General features: G+C 46.3%; 1 protein-coding gene across 1 annotated transcript in view; it reads right to left on the reverse strand.

Moving 5' to 3' along the window:
• Positions 1-1,813: 1,813 nt before the first annotated feature.
• The window catches only part of LOC124244710 (zinc finger protein 407-like), a 146,808-nt gene continuing 128,997 nt past the window's right edge, over positions 1,814-19,624 (reverse strand). Inside the window, exon 2 of the mRNA XM_046671444.1 lies at positions 1,814-4,221. Within this exon, the coding sequence (XP_046527400.1) occupies positions 2,891-4,221 (1,331 nt within the window). The 3' untranslated portion in view covers positions 1,814-2,890. The remainder of the gene's footprint in view (positions 4,222-19,624) is intronic.

A 19,624-nucleotide genomic window follows, 5' to 3' on the forward strand; every position in this document is an offset into this window, starting at 1 on the left:
ACTCCTCACCATCTGTCTCCTAGGACTTTGGGTCCACATTTCTGGATTGAGCTGATAAATGATAGTGCAACTTCTGGCGCCACACTGACACGATCTTAGCACATTGTCTTGGTTCTTCAAAGCAAACCAAGTAGCAAAAGGATGTTCCTCGTACCCGTCTAATGACGCTGGTTTGCCGTGTTTCGTGGTTTGGTGGGAGATGTTTGGGCATCGTCCCTCCTCCGCTCCAACTGCTCAGCGAGGCTCCAGCATCCCAGCGGGATGCCCGCTTGAGTCACCATGTTCCACGGAAGTGACGTTACGGGGCCAAAACTTCCTTTGTATGGAAACTGCTCTCGGTAACTCTCCACCATGCATGGTGAGCACACCCAGCTTCTGCGACGGAAGTGGAAATCTAAACTCTTTGCACATGCTGACTTGGGCAGTCCGGTCCTCCTTGCATCATGCCAGATTCCTGGAGCCTCAATCATTTAACTGGCTGTACCTTAATACTGAGGTGGTCTTTCTGGATTACAGTCTCAAGTACATATTTCGTTTGCTTTATTTTTTACTTCTTTCAAGTTCTATTGTATTCTCTGGCGAAAACCTCAAGGAAGCTGTGAGCTTGCGCGTGCCTTCTGTACAGCGAATCCATGCTGCAGGAATGTGCCCTGATCACAAAACCGGCCACACCTCATTATTCTGAGGCACACGCTTGTGTGTGTGCTTCTTCAACTCCCTCACATCCCGATAGTTACGTAATGAGAGAGAAAAGAGAGGTAACATTAACCTAACTCCCTGGGTAATTACAGGATACAATAGCTTAGTGGGTCCTTTGCAATCCTTCTGAGCCTCAAAACACCTTCTGTACAATGTTTTTATGCAAAGGGCTGCTCTTTTCATTGTGCATACATGTGATTGCTGGTCTGACACTGCAGGCTACACTGGTTTTATGAAGGATTAAATGCCACCTGAGACATATTTATCCTAAATAAATCACAAACGGTAAACTGCAGCACGTCAGTGTCAACAGCCTGGGCTGCAGCAGAAAGGTTAGCCAGACAGGACTAAGCACAGCCAGGAATTAGCATCCGAGCCGAGGACCGCGGGCTACAGCCAGCGGGGGAACGAACAAGGAGAGATATTTCCAAGGAAAAACATCCCCCTCCTTTTTTAAAAATGTGTATGAGAAGCTTGGAGGGGGCTTCACTTTGTAAAGGTCACCTTTATCCTGATGACAAACGGGAGTTAATCCTGTCACTGTTTGCTGAAGACAGTGTTTAGGAAGAAATGAATTACTCTGCCATTTTTAAGAAACATGAGCAAGTCATACTCAGCTAATTACGAATCTCAGTGTCAAACTTCAGGTTGTACGTTCTATTTTTTTGGAGGGTCAGCTGTATCAAGGGAGGTGGCCCTAGGACTCAGAGCAATGAGGATGAGGCGAGGAGCAGGGCGGCTGGTTCACCTTCTCTGGCAGCCTCACCTCCATGCGGTCCTCTCTGGAAGGGCTGTGAACAGTACTTCTATTTAAACCCAAAAGGTACCATTTTCTCTTCCTTTTCTGTCTGTCTGTTCTTCAGAATTTTTTGATACTAACCACGGTGGAATATGTTATTGTCACCAGAATCTGCCTGGGCCATGTGCCAAACATTCCAAAAACAGCACCACGCTGCAGACGTCTGTGAGAAACCAGGACACACACTCACGCGGGCAGAGGGGGAGCACCCCGGTCAGGCAGGAGCACTAGTTCTCTTCAGGCTCTACAGATGCCCATGGGCCGGCTGCTATAAATACAATGCCATCATTGTCTTTTAATGTTATAATTTTATTTCAAAGAAAAAAGAAACAGAACAAAAACCACCTTTGCATTTGGGGAGGGGATTAGTTTACAAGTTTGGAGAAGGAAGAAGAGCAATCGCATCGGAAACGAGTCGTTGGAACATGACCTTGCATTCCGCAGCTGCAGCGAGCCCACAGCTGGACACACGCGAGGCCGGGCAGCGCCAGCGCTGCAGGCGCAGCTCCATTATTAATGTTTAATGTCAGCTCTTTCACACCGACAGAAGCCACAAATAAACCCTGCAAAAATGATACCAATACGAACATTCATTATAAAAAGCAAAATATTGATATGAACAGTATTTTCCAGAGTGCACATTTTATATATAGGCTTTATTGTACGAAACTAAGTCAAAATTGGAAGCATCAGGCGGTCTTAATCAAGGTACATTCTAACTGAATATAAACGTCAAGGCTTTTCTTAACCATAGGGTGAAGGAGGTTTCTTTAAGCAGAATGCAACCAGAGCAATGAACATACCTACAATCTCTGCAGAGAGGGAAACGATACAGGAAATGAACGAACAGGCTTCCTTTGGTCTGGGGACACTGTGGAATACTTGTAGCTGCATTTTTAACCAAACATATAATACAATGTTGAAACGGCGACACGGGGCCTGTAAGAGCAGACATGTCTCAAGCCACAAGACACCTGTCCTTCTCTTCCCCCCAGGGCACAAATCCTTTGCTAAGGGAAATGGGAAAACAGTTGTAGGGGGAAAAACCCAGGAAAACACTTAGCTTCTCCCCAGCACAGTAGACAGAACGGAGGGAAGATGCGGTTAACAAAAGAACCGAACAGTACACAGATCTGGTCTGCACAGGCTCTCCCTCTGGAGCCCCGGCCGCCTGGGCCTTCTTGGCCATGCTCAGCAGCGGTCCCCTGGCCCACTGGCCACGGTGCCTCGTGTGCGCTCCCAGCAGTGGCTGTCGGCCTGGCCTCGAGGTGCGGCTCTCCTCTGGAGCATGACGTCACTGCCTCGAAGGCTTTGCAAACGTTCAGGGAACGCTGTACCCATTCGAGCTGGGTCTTTCCACGTCCGCCTGTGCCAAGCGTAAAGACCCACGCTTTAGGCTTCTTGGAGTTCGTTACTCTCTCTTTGGCTCTGAATTACTGTCGCTGCTGGGGAGCCATCTTGGGTGTAAATGACCATACTCGTCAACTGTTCGGTTCCATTAGGGACCATGGCCTCCGCGCTGAGCGCAGCCCCGGCCTGCAGGATCTCCTGAGAGTCTGCCGTCTCTATCACAGTGTGGGAGTACATGCCCGTCTCATCTTGCACCCCCGGGGGCAGTTCTGTCACAATATAATGAGTCGCACCCTCAGGAAAGTTGCTGCTGGACTCCTGGACCATAGCCTGGACTAGCTCCTCAGTCACGATGATCTGTGAGATCTCCCCGTCCGATTCAGCCAGATCCACGTGCTGGCCGTGGGCCTCGGCCTCCTGCATGATGATCTGAGAGCCTTCTCTGGCCAGCATGTGGACGGTGCCCTCTTCATTCACAATGACCTGTGTGACGCCTTCCTTCATGAGCTGGCCAGCTGCGGCCGAGTCACAGACAGCAAACTGGAGTACCCCCTGCACCACCTTCTTGAAGGCCACCTGGGCCCACTCCTGCGAGGCGATGACGGCCGAGGGACGCACCACCTGGGTCAGCACCTCCACGGGCTCCATGGCAGTGGGGCTCTCCTGAATGTCCTGGAACATGTGGATCTCGGGAGCTTCGGGTGGGGCGGCAGCATGGGACACCTCCTGACTGGGCAGCTGGACCAGCACGTCCTTGTGGCCAGATCTGACTTTCTCTTCGGGCCCAGCCCTACCTTCTGCCCCTCCCAACTCAGTGACTGCACACAGCAGGGCATCCAGGGCAGAGGCCGCATCTGGCGGGGGGACGCTGGCCTCTGCGAGATCTAAGATCTCCTGCTTGGTCACCTGCTGTATCATGGCACCACCTGGGCTCAGGGGTTCGTCCACACCGTGGTCTTCCATTGAGCCCCCCACGACCACCACCTGGGTGGCTCCGTCGGCCAACTGCTCTGGCAGGACCGTCCCGGGCGCCACCCCGCCCACGTGTGCCCCGCTCTGACTCGCGGCGATGACCTGCCCGTCTTCCGTGATGTGCACCACCCGGGCCACCTGGCCGGCCAGCGCCAGCGTCTGCAGCGTGGCCGCGGCTGTCTCCTCCACGGAGGCATCGAGGGCAAAGTCCCCGTCGTAGCCCTGGATGATGATGACCTGCTGCACCTGCTCGGGCGCCGCTGGCCGCCGCCCACCCCGGAGGGGCCGCTCTTTGACGGGGGACTCCTCCGCCAGCGCGGCCGCGGTGAAGGGGCTGTCCGTCTCCACGAAGGTGGCGCCTTGGCCCTTCAGACGGCATTCGTAGGACTTGGAAACAATGCCTATGGGAGACAGGGACCAGTTAGAGCCTAGAAATATGACTTTCAGGCTTAAAAGTACGACCATTTTTCAACAGAAACATTACTGTGAACCCCACTCGGAAGGGGAAGCACTCCCGGCGCCGGGGCTCTGGCGGGTGTGCTACTGGTGCAAGGGCGAAGACGCTGTGACGCTAGCGGGCACGTTTCCCTACTCCTGGTTTGTCCAGTACAACTCTATCAGCCACTGTTTGCTCTTGCAGTTCCCAGGGAGGAATACGGTCAACCCCCCCTATGACTGTCATTTCTAACAAGACAGTCAGCCACTGGTGGTAGTGAAGGTAAGTAAATAGTCAGTAGCATCTTCCGGCTCAAACGAAACTTTTTTCAATGTCCAAATATTACAGAGGGTAGCTTTGTTTACTCAACCAAGAGAATGAAAGCCTTGCATGTTAAATTTAAAGCTATGCAGTCGATAAGAAGAGCTGCAAGAGTTTAATGCAACAGGTATTTATTGAGCATCTACTGCGTGTCAGGCTCCAGACTTAGGTGAAAAGGCAGCTTGCCTGCCAGGTGTAGTCCCCCATCGGTCACTGTGTGCCAGGCCCTGGCACAGAGTCTGGATGCAGGGTCTTGGCCGCTTGGGGACTCAGGAGGGAAGCATAACAGGTCAGAGCTGAGGGGCAGCTCTGAGAGCGCACGGTCTTATTCTGCGTTGTGGATATATGTCAAGTGTCTGGCACGCAGCAAACATTCAACAAAGATGTGTTTGTTGAGTGACTTAAAGATTATGTAAGGTGACAAGTACCACAGCAGAGAGGTAAACACATTCAGGCTGCAGGAAAGAATATTCAGGAAAGATGAATCAAAGCAACAACTTTCCCAGCCTGCCCGAGGGACAGGACCACCCAAACAATCACCCTGGGCTGGGAGGGGAAGGGCTTGTGGCAGACGCAGCAGGAGCCCCAGCAGAGGGGAGGAGGCTGGGGCACCGCGGCATGGGGCAAGGGGTGGGGGCACCCTGCCGTCAGGGGATTAGCGCCTTGGCTCAGACTCCATCACCGGCACTCAGGCATCCAGGCAAAGGCTGCAGAGAGAAGGGCCTGGCATGTGTTTAGGCAGGAAGGTAAAACGAACGCATCTATCTTACAACTGTAACAGTGGGTACAACATTTATTTTGTAAATGCTAGCCCCAAATTCCTCTTAGTGAAAGCACTGTGATTGTTTCAGAAAATACTGAGATAAGCCCATGGGACATGGGCACGTGTGAAAGTAAAGAGACAAGAAGAGCCGGGAAAGGAGGAGGAGCAGGGACAGGAGTGGGCAGTGAAGTGCTGGGGGGCGGGAAGGGTGGGACCCTCCAGAGCCACTGCAGGCTGCTTGCCGAGCTGTCCACCCACTGGTCCCAGGTCCCATCTGAAGGCAACTGTCCCTCACAGCCTGCAGTCTGTACTCTGGACACGGCCCAGGAAGGCAGAGGAATCCTGAAAGGCCCGTGGCTGCTACAGGACAGAGAGTTCCCAGCCCATCTTACACGCGCCAGGGGCCAGAGACTTGAGCTGTCCTCGCGCTTCTCAGAGAAGGCTCTGAAGGCAGAACCCAGGATGGGAGGGGAGGAGGCCAGAGAGCCTGAGCGCAGGGGCGGGCAGGACGGGAGGCGGGGCGAGGCGGGGCCTGGCCAGGGGCACAGGGCGAGTGCACACACCCACCTCCCCCAGCGTCACCTGCAACACAGGCCAGTGCATGTGTTTAACAACCTGACAGTAAAATATGACTGAAAATCACAATCTTTATTTTCATAAAAAAGAGACTGACTCTTTGTTAAACAGAGTTCCTGTTTTCTTCTTTAAATCTCAAATTTTCTATCAGTTTTCTTCTTATTGCCTCCTTCCCTCCTAAGTAAGAGAATGATCTATACATAACTATAGTAAGCATTTCCATATTTCAATGGCAACCACATTTTTGAGATATTTCACTTTATTCTCTTTAATATAGGTCATTTTTTAAAAATGCATACTTTATTCTTACCAAAGGAAAGAAAAGGACTAAGAATTGTTTGATTATTTATTGCTAGTATCCCTTAAAAATAAGACCACGATTTTGCTTACCATGTTGGTGCTGTTCTGTCAGAAGGCCTTTCTTTCAATACAGTCTGCTCTAAGCACAGACCCCAGACAGGGCCCACCCTCCAGTGGGCACAGTATCTCATGCAGGATCCACAGAAGCTGTTGGATATTTACCAGGAGGACACGTCCAGACTCATGCCCAGACTGTAGGCGATGGTCCTGGATTTGGAATCACGGTAAGTTATAGAAAGGCAAACTCTGGCCTATTTCACATACAATGCTGTGAAGTTGTGATGTCCTGCATTCACTTGTCCAACAGCTGGAATCACAGGAAGTCACACTATTGCACCCTCCTTAACTTTTGAGGCCAGAGAGAGCCTCCACTTGGAAGGGTAAGGGAGCAGGAGAGCCTCAAGAGTGGCACTTGCTGGAGAGTGTGTGGCACTAACTGGAGCAGAGCTCACTGCAGACCGAGGCTGCAGGATCGATCTTCTGTACAGCAAGTTCTTTCAGCCTCTGAGGCTCTGATTTCCAGAGAGAAAGTAAAATGTATAAGTAGTCTATTTTTTTTAAACAAAGATTAGGACCAGTTAACATTTATTCTTTCTCAGAGAACTCTCTATAGCGTGAATCTTAGAAAGATTATGGAATCATAAACTCTTAGGTCAAGAAAAGACCTGTGGGGTCAACCAGGATGATCTCCAGTAGCAGAACCTTCTGTTTACACATTCAGTGCCTTCTGAATATTATGACCAGGGAACGCTGCTTGGGCTGGGCAGATAGCCATGGGTGAACCATGCCTACCATGCCCCCACCAACCAGGCAGACATAAACCATCACACCTTAAAGGTCAATTAACCTTCCCAGAGGAGGGTCCAAAATGTTGATGATTCTGGCTTAGGGAATTACCTAGCGATAATGTACCTGTCTTCCCTCCTGTTTACTGAGAACAACTGGGGACCACTAAAGCAGGCTCCCAGCCAGCACCTCTACAGGCCTCCATTAGCAAGCACTTCCTGAACACCTACTGCGGGACGCTTGGCAGGAGATGTCGTAGGACAGCTACCCGTAGGGCTCTGCAGACTTCCCAAAGGTTATGTGAGCACATGGAGAGTTTTCAGGGAATTAATCTAGGGCATTTAAACTGACCTTCCCAGGGATATGGCTGCTGAAGAGAGCTTCCTCCCGTCCTCCCCCTCCCCCTTCGCCCTTCTCCTGCCTTACAGAAGGAAAACACACCCTCAGGAGGATTAAAGTTCAGAAGGTAAGCATGAGATTAGGTTAAACCACACAGATCCTAGAAAGAAAGGGCTGAATCACTGTCTACATGCTTCAACCTAATCTCATGGTTTCTTCTGAACTTTAATCCTCCCTAAATTCTTTCTCTTCGAAGAGGTCAGAACTGGGCTCAGAAGGCCTGATGAAGGCGAGACTCCACAGACTGATGTTCACACCTCCACGCACACCTGAATTTAAGCTGGGTGGGGGGTTGCCATTCCTGGGCAGCTCGCCATCCACTAGGACCCAGAGCCCTTTGTCTACTGTACTTGCCAAGGTCCTCCTCTGGTATGCCTGCAATTACTCTCCTCCCTCTTCCTTTCTACCGTGTTTGTAACATTCTCCTCCCCTCATTACACCCTAAACTTGATTTGTTTGTTTCTGTCCATTCTCTAATTTCAAGGTCATTTTCAGTTTAATTTAGAGTTTGGGGAAAAAAAGAAAAAAGAAACATAGATACAAAAATAAAGAAAGAAGCCTTCAAATCACCCTCTCCTCCCCCCCCCCCAATTAATTACAGAAGAGGACATGGTGCCTTTACATTAAAAACAGGAGAAACTACCGTGGTTGGGAGAGAACAAAAATCCTGTTCTTCGGTCAGCTCTGAAAGAAGCCCTATGCGCTCGAGTCCAAGCAATTCCCTTTAGTCTGTGACGGGCTGGAGGACTACCCTCTGAATCCCTTGCAGCATTGATAATTATGCTATTCTGAACTACTTACTGAGTGTATTTGAATCTGGAGGTGGGTTAAGCCACTTCCAGATCATTAAAGTAAACTACATGGGTAAATATTGCTGTCACTACGTGGTGTGATGAAGCTTAACAACACCAACATCGTACCCTCTGCTCAGCGCAAGCCCAGCTATTCCATCACAGTTCATAAATGCGAGTGCAGGTCCATCTTTTGATTCAGCAATTTAATAACTTCGAGTGCTGTCAGTACTGCTTTGAAAAATAGCACCTATAAAATGTAACAGCCTCAATCAGATTGAAAAAGATTCACCCACTGAAGATTCTTCCATTCCGACCATAATGAATTAATGTTGAGCTGTGTAGAAGTTCAAGTGTCATTTAAACTAATGTGAATCTCTACTGTAACTTTAAATTCTAACCGGGCTATGACCAAGAATTTACTGGGTACATCAACTTCAATTTTTGAGATCTTCCTAGTAAATATGAACTGTAAGGCTCACCAATGCAAATGGCCAAATGCATACGGTATTTGTTAAACAGGAACTTTGTACAGGTCTTCTCCTGAACTGCTCAGTCACCGTTACAGCTCCAAAATCACACGCATCCTCAATGGAGCACGGCTGCCCAACAGAATATTTGTATTACATGTTATATTGTTCAAAGACAATGTTGGATCTTAGTGCAACGACAGCAGCTAATCAAAGAGCATATCTAAATCAGTGCTTTTTGGATCTGTTTCCAAGAGGACAATAAATAGCTTTGTGGAAAAGGTGCAAATGAAGTTAAAATGCAGCCCAGCGCCCGTTTATGAAATCCCAACCCACTGATCATTTGCTTTCATGAGTACAGAGATGTCCTCCCTTCTCAGGGCTAAAGGCATCGGAAGTCTACAACTCGGCTGGAATCAGAAGGGTTTTTTTGGGTTGAGGATTTGTTTTCAGGGAAATGATTTCTACTGAGGCTCACTTCTCCAGAAGATCATTACGAAGCTCAGTGCCTTCCTGTGTGTCGTTTTTGAAGAGAACACATCCAGAGTTGGAAAGCACACACCCCGCCAGGCTGCAGGGGAGGGGTGAAGCCGCAGAGACTCGTACCCCCACCCCGGGCTAACGGCTCCGCACGGCTGTCTGCTGCCCTTCTGGGAAGCTGGAGATGGGGTTGAGGACCTGACTACCTCCTTTTGGTATGTGTGTGATTCTGGTGTTACTGTCATCATTTTTTCCCACAGAATAAATACCTTATGCTTTTGTTAAGCTTACATTTAATTAAAATGTACAGAATTTGTGCAGTAAACTCGAATGAAACAAATAAAACAAGGGCCCCCTCTCTTGAAGGCATACGTTGTGAATGAAAAATGTCACTACAGACTAAAAAATTTTGCAGTAAACAGGGCCTACAGAGAGAAGTTTCCCCTGTAATGACATCCATAAAATACACAAATGGCACTTTTAGTACCATCCTGAATATGGCATTTTCTGTGCTCTACACACAATCTAAATGGTTTGATCATAGAGCATAATACTCCATTGGGTTTATAGAACAATCAATGTTCCATAAAATGATGTATTTATCCAATAGTAGGCTCAGCAGTTACTGGCGTATGACATTGCAGGACACAGGCTCGGGCTCCTCGGCGCACACACGCTGGCTGTAAAACTTACCCACCACCACTCCAACAACTTCATCTCATCTGCGTCAAGTAATTTGTTGGAGCCTCAGCTTGGTTTAAAAAAACCTTGTAATAAAAATTCATAGAATTTTCAGTAGAATGAAAGCCAATGACAATAGAAAGGTCACATTGTGTCTCCACTAAACGGGTCAAAGGTCTCTAGCAGTTCTAAAACTGAAAGTAGATTTCATGCATCGCGTAGCAGATAAAGATGGTATTAGAAAGACTTGTGTGGGGTGAAATGCCTAATGCGATGGGGAAGCCTGTGCTAATATCCTGTGTAAGCCACTTGGCTGCTACCAGCCAGCATTTATTTTAAATTTCTAAGCTTCTCCTGAAACAGTGTTACATGTTTATACATTGCTACGTTACATCTCAGATACTGTGGGTGTTTTAAGTTTTATATTTTGGGAGGGCACTAAGCTTGAAAATGCTAGGTTGGTTCATCGTTATAATTAAAGTACCTGGAACATGATGCGATTGAAAAAGTAATACTTTTTGCATAAAAATTTGGGGCATACATGACACTGTGATTCTTAAGCCACATATAATTTTTCTCGACTTCAATTTTAAGATGTAATTTTAACAAGAATGTTAAGAAATCATACTTAATGTCTATTAAAATGAAACAATATTAACAGATTATGCTAATAAATTAGAGCCATATTTTAATGTCACAAAAGCTTATAAGTTTTTCAAGTGAAAGCAGGAAAAATGACAAATTAAAATTCAATGAAATATAAGCTTTTAGAAATTTCAAAGAAGGGAATAAATTATTCTTACAACAGCAGTCACCAATAGTATAGCCAGTCAAATCGATATCAATAATTGCTCTATAATGTATTCATTTGGGGACAATAATAACTACCAGTGTTACTGCAGGATGTCCCTAAGAGAGCTTCTACTGAAGTCCGGTTTTGGAGAAGCAAGTGCCCTCCATATTAACACAGCACAAATTAGGGAGCGCGCCCCACACAGCCGCTCCGCACTGCCTCCGGCTCCTGGAAGAAAAGCCCAATCAAGCGGGGTAAGAGTTCCGATCTGGTCTATAACCGCAGGGGTTACAGTGCCTCTGGGGCTCATCCCCATGCCGAAATGACAATTTTGCCATCATTTTTCATTTTTTGGAGAGAACCAAGGATGGTTAGTACCCTACATTTATTATTTTCAAGAGTTACAAATGCATTCTGGTCATTGTTAATAAAATTCATACACAAATTAGAAATATTTAGGTTATTGGAGATACAATATTAAAATTATTTTTAGTATTTGGCATGCTTGTTAAATACGATAGCTATGCTAGTGAGACTTATTTCAGAGCACAATCGTGTTTTGCTCATTCTGAACCCTAACTTGCTATAAGCTGGCCTAAGGATGTGTTAGATATGCGACAGCATAATAATTAAAGTTACCAAAATAATTTTGGTAAATATCAGCTTTATGCCACAAATAAACATATAAAAGTATGTATACAAGAGTTACGGTGCAAGTCATCGCTCCAGCCTCAATTTCAGGAAGGCCATTGTTTTATAAGAAGAGATGAGGAAAATTATTTTTCTGTGAAAAATTAACTGAAGTCCACATCATTTCAAGAGACTGTTTCACATCACTCCAAATACATGATTTCATAAGATACACTGTGCAATTTTTACTGAAGGAATACTTACATCAAGCCAGGATACACATTTAGGCAACAAAAGTCTTAGTTCTTTTTTCTCAATTATCATGAGTACTATATTTAGGACTGGTAATGATCGAAGATAATCATATAAGACCCCTGAAAGAAATTCTAAGATATTCAGAAAAAACTAAGAATAAATTTTATCTCAAGTTGGAAATACATGATCAGCCAGGTTTCTAACTTCACCACGAATAGTCTCTGTGGGCCAAGATATTTCCATGGGCACTGAAGAGTGACAAAGAATAAAAGACAATATTTTACCTTTAAAGTCACAAACCCTAAGAAATTTTGTATTATATCAGGCCCTTAGGTATATATTATCATTTTCATGCATGAAGCTCTAACAGTAATGGGAGCCATGCACACAAATCTCACACAGGAAGATAAGAATAGTCCTTTAAGGTTATCTGAACAGGCCTTTCTGGGAGGGACGTGAAGGGCAGGGTGTGGTTAACTGTTTCTCTGCTGCTACACGGGCCTGCAGGGAGCCGGCCTGTCGATAGATCACAATGTGACAACCATAGAACTTTGGAAATTTGACTCATGTGACAGAAATAGTGTCATCATGCTTCACGAGGGTGATGAAAAGGGACTTTAAAGTTAGATTGTAAAGTGCTCTGCTCTTGTCATTTACCCATGAAGAGCACTTCTTAAAAACAGCCAGCTGATTTACTAGCCGAAAGTGCTCAAGTGTCTTAATTCTGCCTGGAACAGAGCAAGCAGGGGGAAGGGAGGCTATGTGTTTGGCATTTCGTACCCATTTTTGGGTGTCGAGGTCTTGGCCATTGGGAGGTGGAGTCTGTCTTGGGCACTTTCTCTCCTGCCTTCCAGGATGTGTACCTCCCTGGGAGTGCTTGGCCCCAGGGACCCAGCCCTCACCCTGCTCCTGCGCATCAGGATTACTCGTCACAGCTGGCAGAAGGCAAGATGGAGGCACCCCCACACTCTTGCATTCGGGGGATTTAGGGGCTTGAACAAGTCGTGAAATTTCAGGCCAGCAGCGTCCAGGAGTCTTCTTGAAGGTCAGAGAGTCCAGATACACGGCGGCCCAGTCTGCTTACTGTAAGGCCGTCTCTGCTGGACTTTAAAACCTCAACTCAAACTAGCACCGACATTCTGTTTTGTGCTGTAGAATCAGAAAATTAGGAAGCCCAACGACCTTTTCCTAAGTGTCCTCTGACATTCTTACAGAGCTCCCAATACAGATAACACAATATTGGGAGACAAGGCCTATTTTTCAAAAGTTGTACACATTATACACATTTTAAAGGGTAAAATTATGCAAATAAGCAGCCCAGCCAACGTCATTAGCAGTCACTCCTCCAACAAGGCTGACTTTAAAGGCTAACGGGCAGATTAAACTTGTCTCCTTTTGTTTTTCTGGCAAACCCTATAAAGAGATCACATTCATTTTTGTAGGTATGTTCAGATTTCCTGTATGTTATAGTGTCTTCATCTCTTTCCCGAGGAAATGAGAGGAAACAGACATTTGTCTTCATTGTAGACACTTTTGTACGAAGGTAAAAAGCAAACCCTCCTCCGTAACAGCACAGAGGCACCATTAAAATCAAATTTACAGTAAACAGAACCTGCAGCTGGGGTAAAACGCTCACTGTTAGTATTTTAATTATCGGCAAAGCTTTTGGAGGTCTAACATCTGCTCCGAGCTGAATGACAGCAGCTGCTGGTGTACACTTAAAACAATGTGAATTTCTTCTCCACATATGAAAATGAATCATCTGTTCTGGGCACATCACTGCTATATTCCCATTAAGCTGGCAGCGCGTGTGAGGGTAGCCTGAGTGTCTTATGGGTGGCAGAAAGGCCTGACCTCTTCACAAGGATGAGATCCAAAGATGGCAACCATCCTTGAGTCTGGGAACAGATATCTGGATGGTGCTGGAAGGCACTGTCTCCTGGGGGTAGCCCACAAATGCTGAGGAAGCTCCAGCAATGAGGAACTGAACACCACCCTCATAAGGACTTCTGGCACAAGCAGAGTAAACTGAGGCAACTCAGAACACTCTGTGAAAGTAAGAGCAAGCAGTGGGTATCGATCCTTCCTCCATCTACCCAGGCTGACTCGGGGAGTGCGTCTGGGCACTGGCCTTGATGGACGGTTGGGCCTGGCCCCCAGCCCTCTCTGCACGTGAGGACAGACCCGAGGAGGCGGAGGGCCAAGAGGTGGGGTAGATGCTGCCAGGCCAGGGTCAAGGTGGAAAACAATAACATACTTTCTTTCTAACCAGTGAATACTTCAGTCTTTATTTTGAACATCTTCCTAAATGCCCGTTAAACTCCCATGTTAAAATTGCAGAATTTCTATACGCCTGGGATAATAAAGGTTAAAACTGATTTAAAAATATCAAACAAAAGACAAATTTGAGGCTTGAACCCTTGCTTTGAAATGAGTGGAATGAATAAAAACAAACTTACAAATTAAAACACTGAGTAGAATGCCAGCAATTGAAAGCTGTTAATGCGGCAGAGTGGGTGAATAGCCGCAGTTTCTCGCCTCCACACACCTGGCTGGTTTCCCTGAGGGGCAGGGAACGTTCAGAGGGCATCCCTGGGCAAGCACACTACGACACCCAAGTGGACATGGGCTCGGGCAGCAGGACAGGCAGTACCCGTAGTGGGACATGCTGCTGACTTTAAAGGTGTCTGTGTGTCCAGAGGTGACATTTCTTGCTGTTGTGTCTGCACAGTGATGCACGCCACCGATAAAGTCCTCAAGCAAATTTCCATGGTGCATGTTTTAAAAACGTACCATGTCTAGTGAGGTGAGAGTACAGTCGGGGGACAGAACATCACACGTCATTCCACTGGGCTGCATCAGGATATGAACTTGAAAATGATCTCTCTCAAATTATTATTAGTTTGCTAAGGAACTTTGTTAAATGGACAGCACTATTTTGCCTTTCCACTAAAACACTGTTTAAAAAAATTCAATGTTGCTGTCAGACGGGCAGGCCACAAACCAACCAGCATGAGCTCCTGATGCTGTCTTGGAGCAACTCACACCCATATGTAGGAATCACTCGACGTGACAGACACGCAAGAAAACAAGAGCAAAGTCCTATCTATAGTGGCAGGGAACAGAAGATGCAGGAACCCCAGAAGATGTTTGGTATGGGGAACGGTGCCTCGAACAAGTTGGGAATTCAAACCACCACGTGTAATCAAAACTCAGGAGCTCCCATGAGAAACACGATGACATGAAGCAAGTAATGCTGGTGTTCACACGGACACCCTGCCGTTGCCCACTTGAAATAACCTTCAACAAAGTTTAGGAAAGAACTTAGAATGTGTTTTAGTGGGTCACTTCTTGCCCCAGAATTTCCCAGAATCACATAAAATACAGCGACACATCTGCCACTGGTGGAGCTTCAACAGATACAGAAGGAGCAAAAGGCAGGCTCCCTGGGCTTGGCGACAAAGAAGAGGGGTGGCGCCTTCCTCCCCTTCTTCACTAGCTTTGCTGTGGATCAACAAAGGCCTTGTCTTGATCTTCAAGGAGGCAAAGCTGAGCAAGAATGAATGCACGACTCCTATACCATTAACAGCACTTGATAATTTAATTACATAGCGTCACATAATAGGTTATTACTTTCTGAAATTAAAAAAAAATTATGTGCTTAGTCAAACGTCAAATTATGTTTTCTTAAAACCTACATATGCACATGCACACATACATCTATACACACACGCACTCACATGTGCCTACGCACACATGCAAGCACAGTTTACAGTGTCCACAGTCTACCTTTCCCCTCCATCCTGCTCGTCATCCCATTCCTCATCCCAAGATCTTCACGAAGTGTGAATCTATGATAGACAGGCTGGCAGTGTGGCGATCAAGTAAGAGAGGATGGTCTCTGCTCTCTAGGGAGTTCACCAGGAGCGCCTTGAACAGAAGCTTCTCCAGGGGCCTTACCTGATAACAGACCCGAACTAGCACCATACAGCTGGAATAAAAGTCTAGAGACCCAAGGCTTGTATAACACTTGTTATTTCTTTAATAGCTGTTAAAGTTTTTAAGGGGCGGGATATTTAAGGAATTGTAACAGCTTTCAAACCTCCAAGGTTCAGAGTTTACGCTCTATGTCAGTTCTTCACTCTTCCCTAGAACCTTGAATAAGATCTCCGTCACTATTCATGTGGCTCTGATGCAATTCCTCTCCCTCATTAAGAGTTATTGTGATGGAAAATAAAATTATATCATTGATAGTCCTGAGGATGAATCAGTAAGTGGTAGAGAAAGGCAAGGATCTATTTCACCTGGTACTAGACTTGGAAGAATAAATTTCTACTGTAAAAGTTAACAGTGTGACTACTAGAAGAATTTTCAGGTTCCCTAAATGTACACAGGAAGAATACACTTGAACACTTTTGTGATTTGTCATGTTTATGACCTATTAAATAGTTTCTCAACAAGCACAACAGAATATTTAGGTTCTAAGGCAACCATATTAAAACTTATCCATGAGAAATTAGGTATTTACACATTTTTAATTGCACATTTCTTTAATTTGAAAGTCACTTCAAGTTTTTCTTTTTTCCAATTGGCAAGGTATTACAACTAAGAAGTCATTTTGGTAAGGCTAGATTTTTTTTTTTTTAACAATTGGCACCTGAGCTAACAACTGTTGCCAATCTCCTTTTTTTTTTCCCCTTCTCCCCACAAGCTCCCCAGTACATAGTTGTATATTCTAGTTGTGAGTGCCTCTGGTTGTGCCATGTGGGATGCCACCTCAGCATGGCCTGATGAGCAGTGCCATGTCCATACCCAGGATCCGAACTGGCAAAACCCTGGGCCGCATGCGAATGTAACCACTCGGCCATGGGCCGGCCCCACTTGAAGTTTTATAGAGAAATTAAGTAGATACTCTCATAGCCCTCTGTATATACCTCTGACACACTGAGTTACAATTATTCATAAACATGCCCATCATTCCCACTAGACTGAGGCCCCTTAACACGGGACTTTATTATCTACCATGGCATCTCCAACGTGTTGCATACAATAGACCTTAATAAATATTACTTTAAAAAGAGCATGAGAACCTTCCTTTACTCAAATGTTCATTTGCAATAAAGGAGAAGGGTTGGATAATCTTTACAATCCCTTCCAGTTAAGAGCAAGAGCATGAGCTGTGGAGTCAGCATACCTGGATTTCATTCCTCACTCTGCTTTGAGCAACTCACCGTTGGAAGACAATTCTCTATGGATCTCTTGTGTCTCTGCACATCTTGTGAGCACAGGTACTCACTGCCTTTATTCTAGATTATCTTTCCAAGGATGCTTCTAGAGTAAATAGTCTTGGAAGATGGAGACAGTGTCCTCTTCTAGAGCAAAGGGCAGATTTACTTATTGTCCACTGTAATAACAGTAAGTGTCCCTCTGGGGAAAAGGACTGGCCAGCTCACTGCTCATAATAAAAGATTTAGGCTCCCTTAGTTGATTCCTCTCCTGATGTTGTGTTCTTCACACCCCACTGTGTGTACAGGTGTCACAGGGCCTCTTCATGTCACTCTGTGGGAGCTGGGATTTGGGAATCCAAAAGAGGGTCCCAAAGAGGGTCAGGACAAATGCTGACCCTCTGCTTCCTACTACTGCTGTGAGTAATAATGTCTGTTGTCTCTGATCCAGGAATTTCACGTCTTCTACTAGCATCCATGAACTTGATGAGATAAGTTCTTAGTCTGCAAGATGGGTAAAATCTCAGACCTTCCACAGTACTAGACAGTTACTTGAATTCCTTACATCTTACAATCGTAATCTATAAAATGGGGCTAATAAGAATTATTGTCTTGAAGAATGAGATAGTCCATGTAAAATGCTTAGCTCTGTCTAACCCATAGTAAGGGCTCAGTACACGTCAGGCCTCATTATAATTTTCAATAAAATGCATCACAGTTCAGGTCATATCATCTGAAATTGGTATGTAATGTAACTAATGTATATGTGGATATGTAGAATAATCTGATATGATTAAAATATTTGAAGTATATCATAAATGTAGCAAAATTACATTTAATGTGAACAAATGTAAAGTCCTGCAATCAGGAGTAAAAAAAAAAACTTGCTCAAAGCAGAATGGAGAGAAAAGGACCTCCAAGCGGCAGCTGCCTGGAAGCGCCTGCAGCACCGTAGCTGCTCAACGTGAGCTCAGAGTCAGAACGGGAAGGTGAGAGCTGGAGGGAATACTGGTCAGACTACACTCAGGGTGCGTGTGTTGGTTTGGGTCCCACATTTAAAGAGGCATATTGGCAAACAGGTATAAATACAGAGAAGAGAAACAAAAATAATTAGGGACTTGAAACGCATAAAAAACGGTTTAAGCCTTCAGATATTACAGGATTATCATGTGGAAAGGAGAATAGATTCATTCGACATGGCTCTTGGGGACGAAACTAGAAGCAACAGAGAGAAATTACAGGAAGTAAACTTTGCTTCAATAATACTGACAGAAACGAAACACAATGCCTTAGTAACGAGTCTCCTAGTAGGAAAGGCTGGGCAGCCACTTTTTGGGGATATTGCAGAGAGGACTCGAATCAGGGCCTGTAATACCCTTGTTAATCACGTAGATTTGGATTCTAGAGCTCCTGAAGCTGAGAGCAGAAATTCTGCTGAATATTCATGAACCTATCCAAAGAGACAATTCGAGTGACTGACACATTTTCAGGAATCTGACAAACAACTATTTTGCCAGGATATGTTAAGTGAGAGCCTGCCAGAATGGGAGGCTGAGCTGTTTGACATCAAGTGATTCATTCTACCTCCATGACGCCAATCTCTGGCTCCGGCTCTTAAACACCCCAACAGACCTCTTTAGGTGCTACTCAGTTCCTTCAAATGCAAACCGAACATGAACTTTCCTCACAATTACCCAGATATGGTACCTGGATCTGCGCAGGCTCCTGTGGTTAGCACCTACTTCTCAGCACCTTTATTTCCGTTTGCGATTGTATTACCATATCACTTGACAGTGCACTCTTGATGAACAAACCCAAAGAAAATATAACGTGGCACAGTTTATTTAGAAAGACAGTGCGGTGGTTGTGGAAATGCACCGCTCAGAGCCCCTGCTGAAGGAGGCACAGGTAACAGACACCCCGGTGCTGAGATCCTCCCCCTCAGCTCCCCCAGGACACGTGCCCCCCAGGCAATCACTGATGTGGGGTCTTCTCTGCCAGGTGACTCTGGCTCAAGGTGCTGCACTCTGTGAACATGCCCGCTGGACCTCCCCTTCTCGCCCTCCTCCCTTCACAGGGCTCCCATGGTGCTCTCCCTCCTCCACTTCCCTCCTCTTTTCCCTTACAAGGGTTGCCCTCCACGAGTCTCCTGCATGTCTAATCCCACCTTAGCCTCCTCTTCTTGGAGGTCTGGGGCAGCCCAAGTGGCTCTGAGAGTGGCCTGAGAAAGCAGGCAGTAAGACCAGGACCAGGGGCTTGCTCACTACCTGGTGAGGAAATAGGATGCTTGAGCAGCAGGTGGCACATGGTCCTTGGCACAGGGTGACGGTCCAGTTGGAACCTGGGAAAATGTCCCAGTAGTGGAGGGGAACACTGTTGAAGGTGCCATGATCCAGGCGCTTGAGAGATGTGGCGGCTGCAATGCTAACCAAGCCAGAGTGAGTGGCTGGTTACACCAAGCAGTCCTAACAGCACCACGCAGAGGAATAAGAGGAGATTGAAGGCCTTGAAGACAGCTTGCGGTAAGTGGGAGATCCAGAGGGCCTCCAGGTAGTGGACAAGAGGCCCCGAGCCCCACGTAAGAGCAGAAGACACAGCAAGCTGCAGCTAGAACACCGATGGCCAGAGCTCCTGAGACATGCATGGCAGCTAAGGTGGGTGTGTAATGACAGACAGTAGACAAAGAACGAAAAAGCAGAGGGAAGTGGGCATGCTGGAATGGAGACATCTGGAGAAGTCAGAAGAACAATCAGAGAATTATGTTCCACGAGGGGACCCCAGAGGACAGACCATCACACAGGCCATCAGGAATGTGCTGGTGAGAGAGACCCAGTTTCA

Source organism: Equus quagga, chromosome 9 (genome assembly GCF_021613505.1).
Source record: "Equus quagga isolate Etosha38 chromosome 9, UCLA_HA_Equagga_1.0, whole genome shotgun sequence".
In the NCBI taxonomy this organism is placed as follows: Eukaryota; Metazoa; Chordata; class Mammalia; order Perissodactyla; family Equidae; genus Equus; species Equus quagga.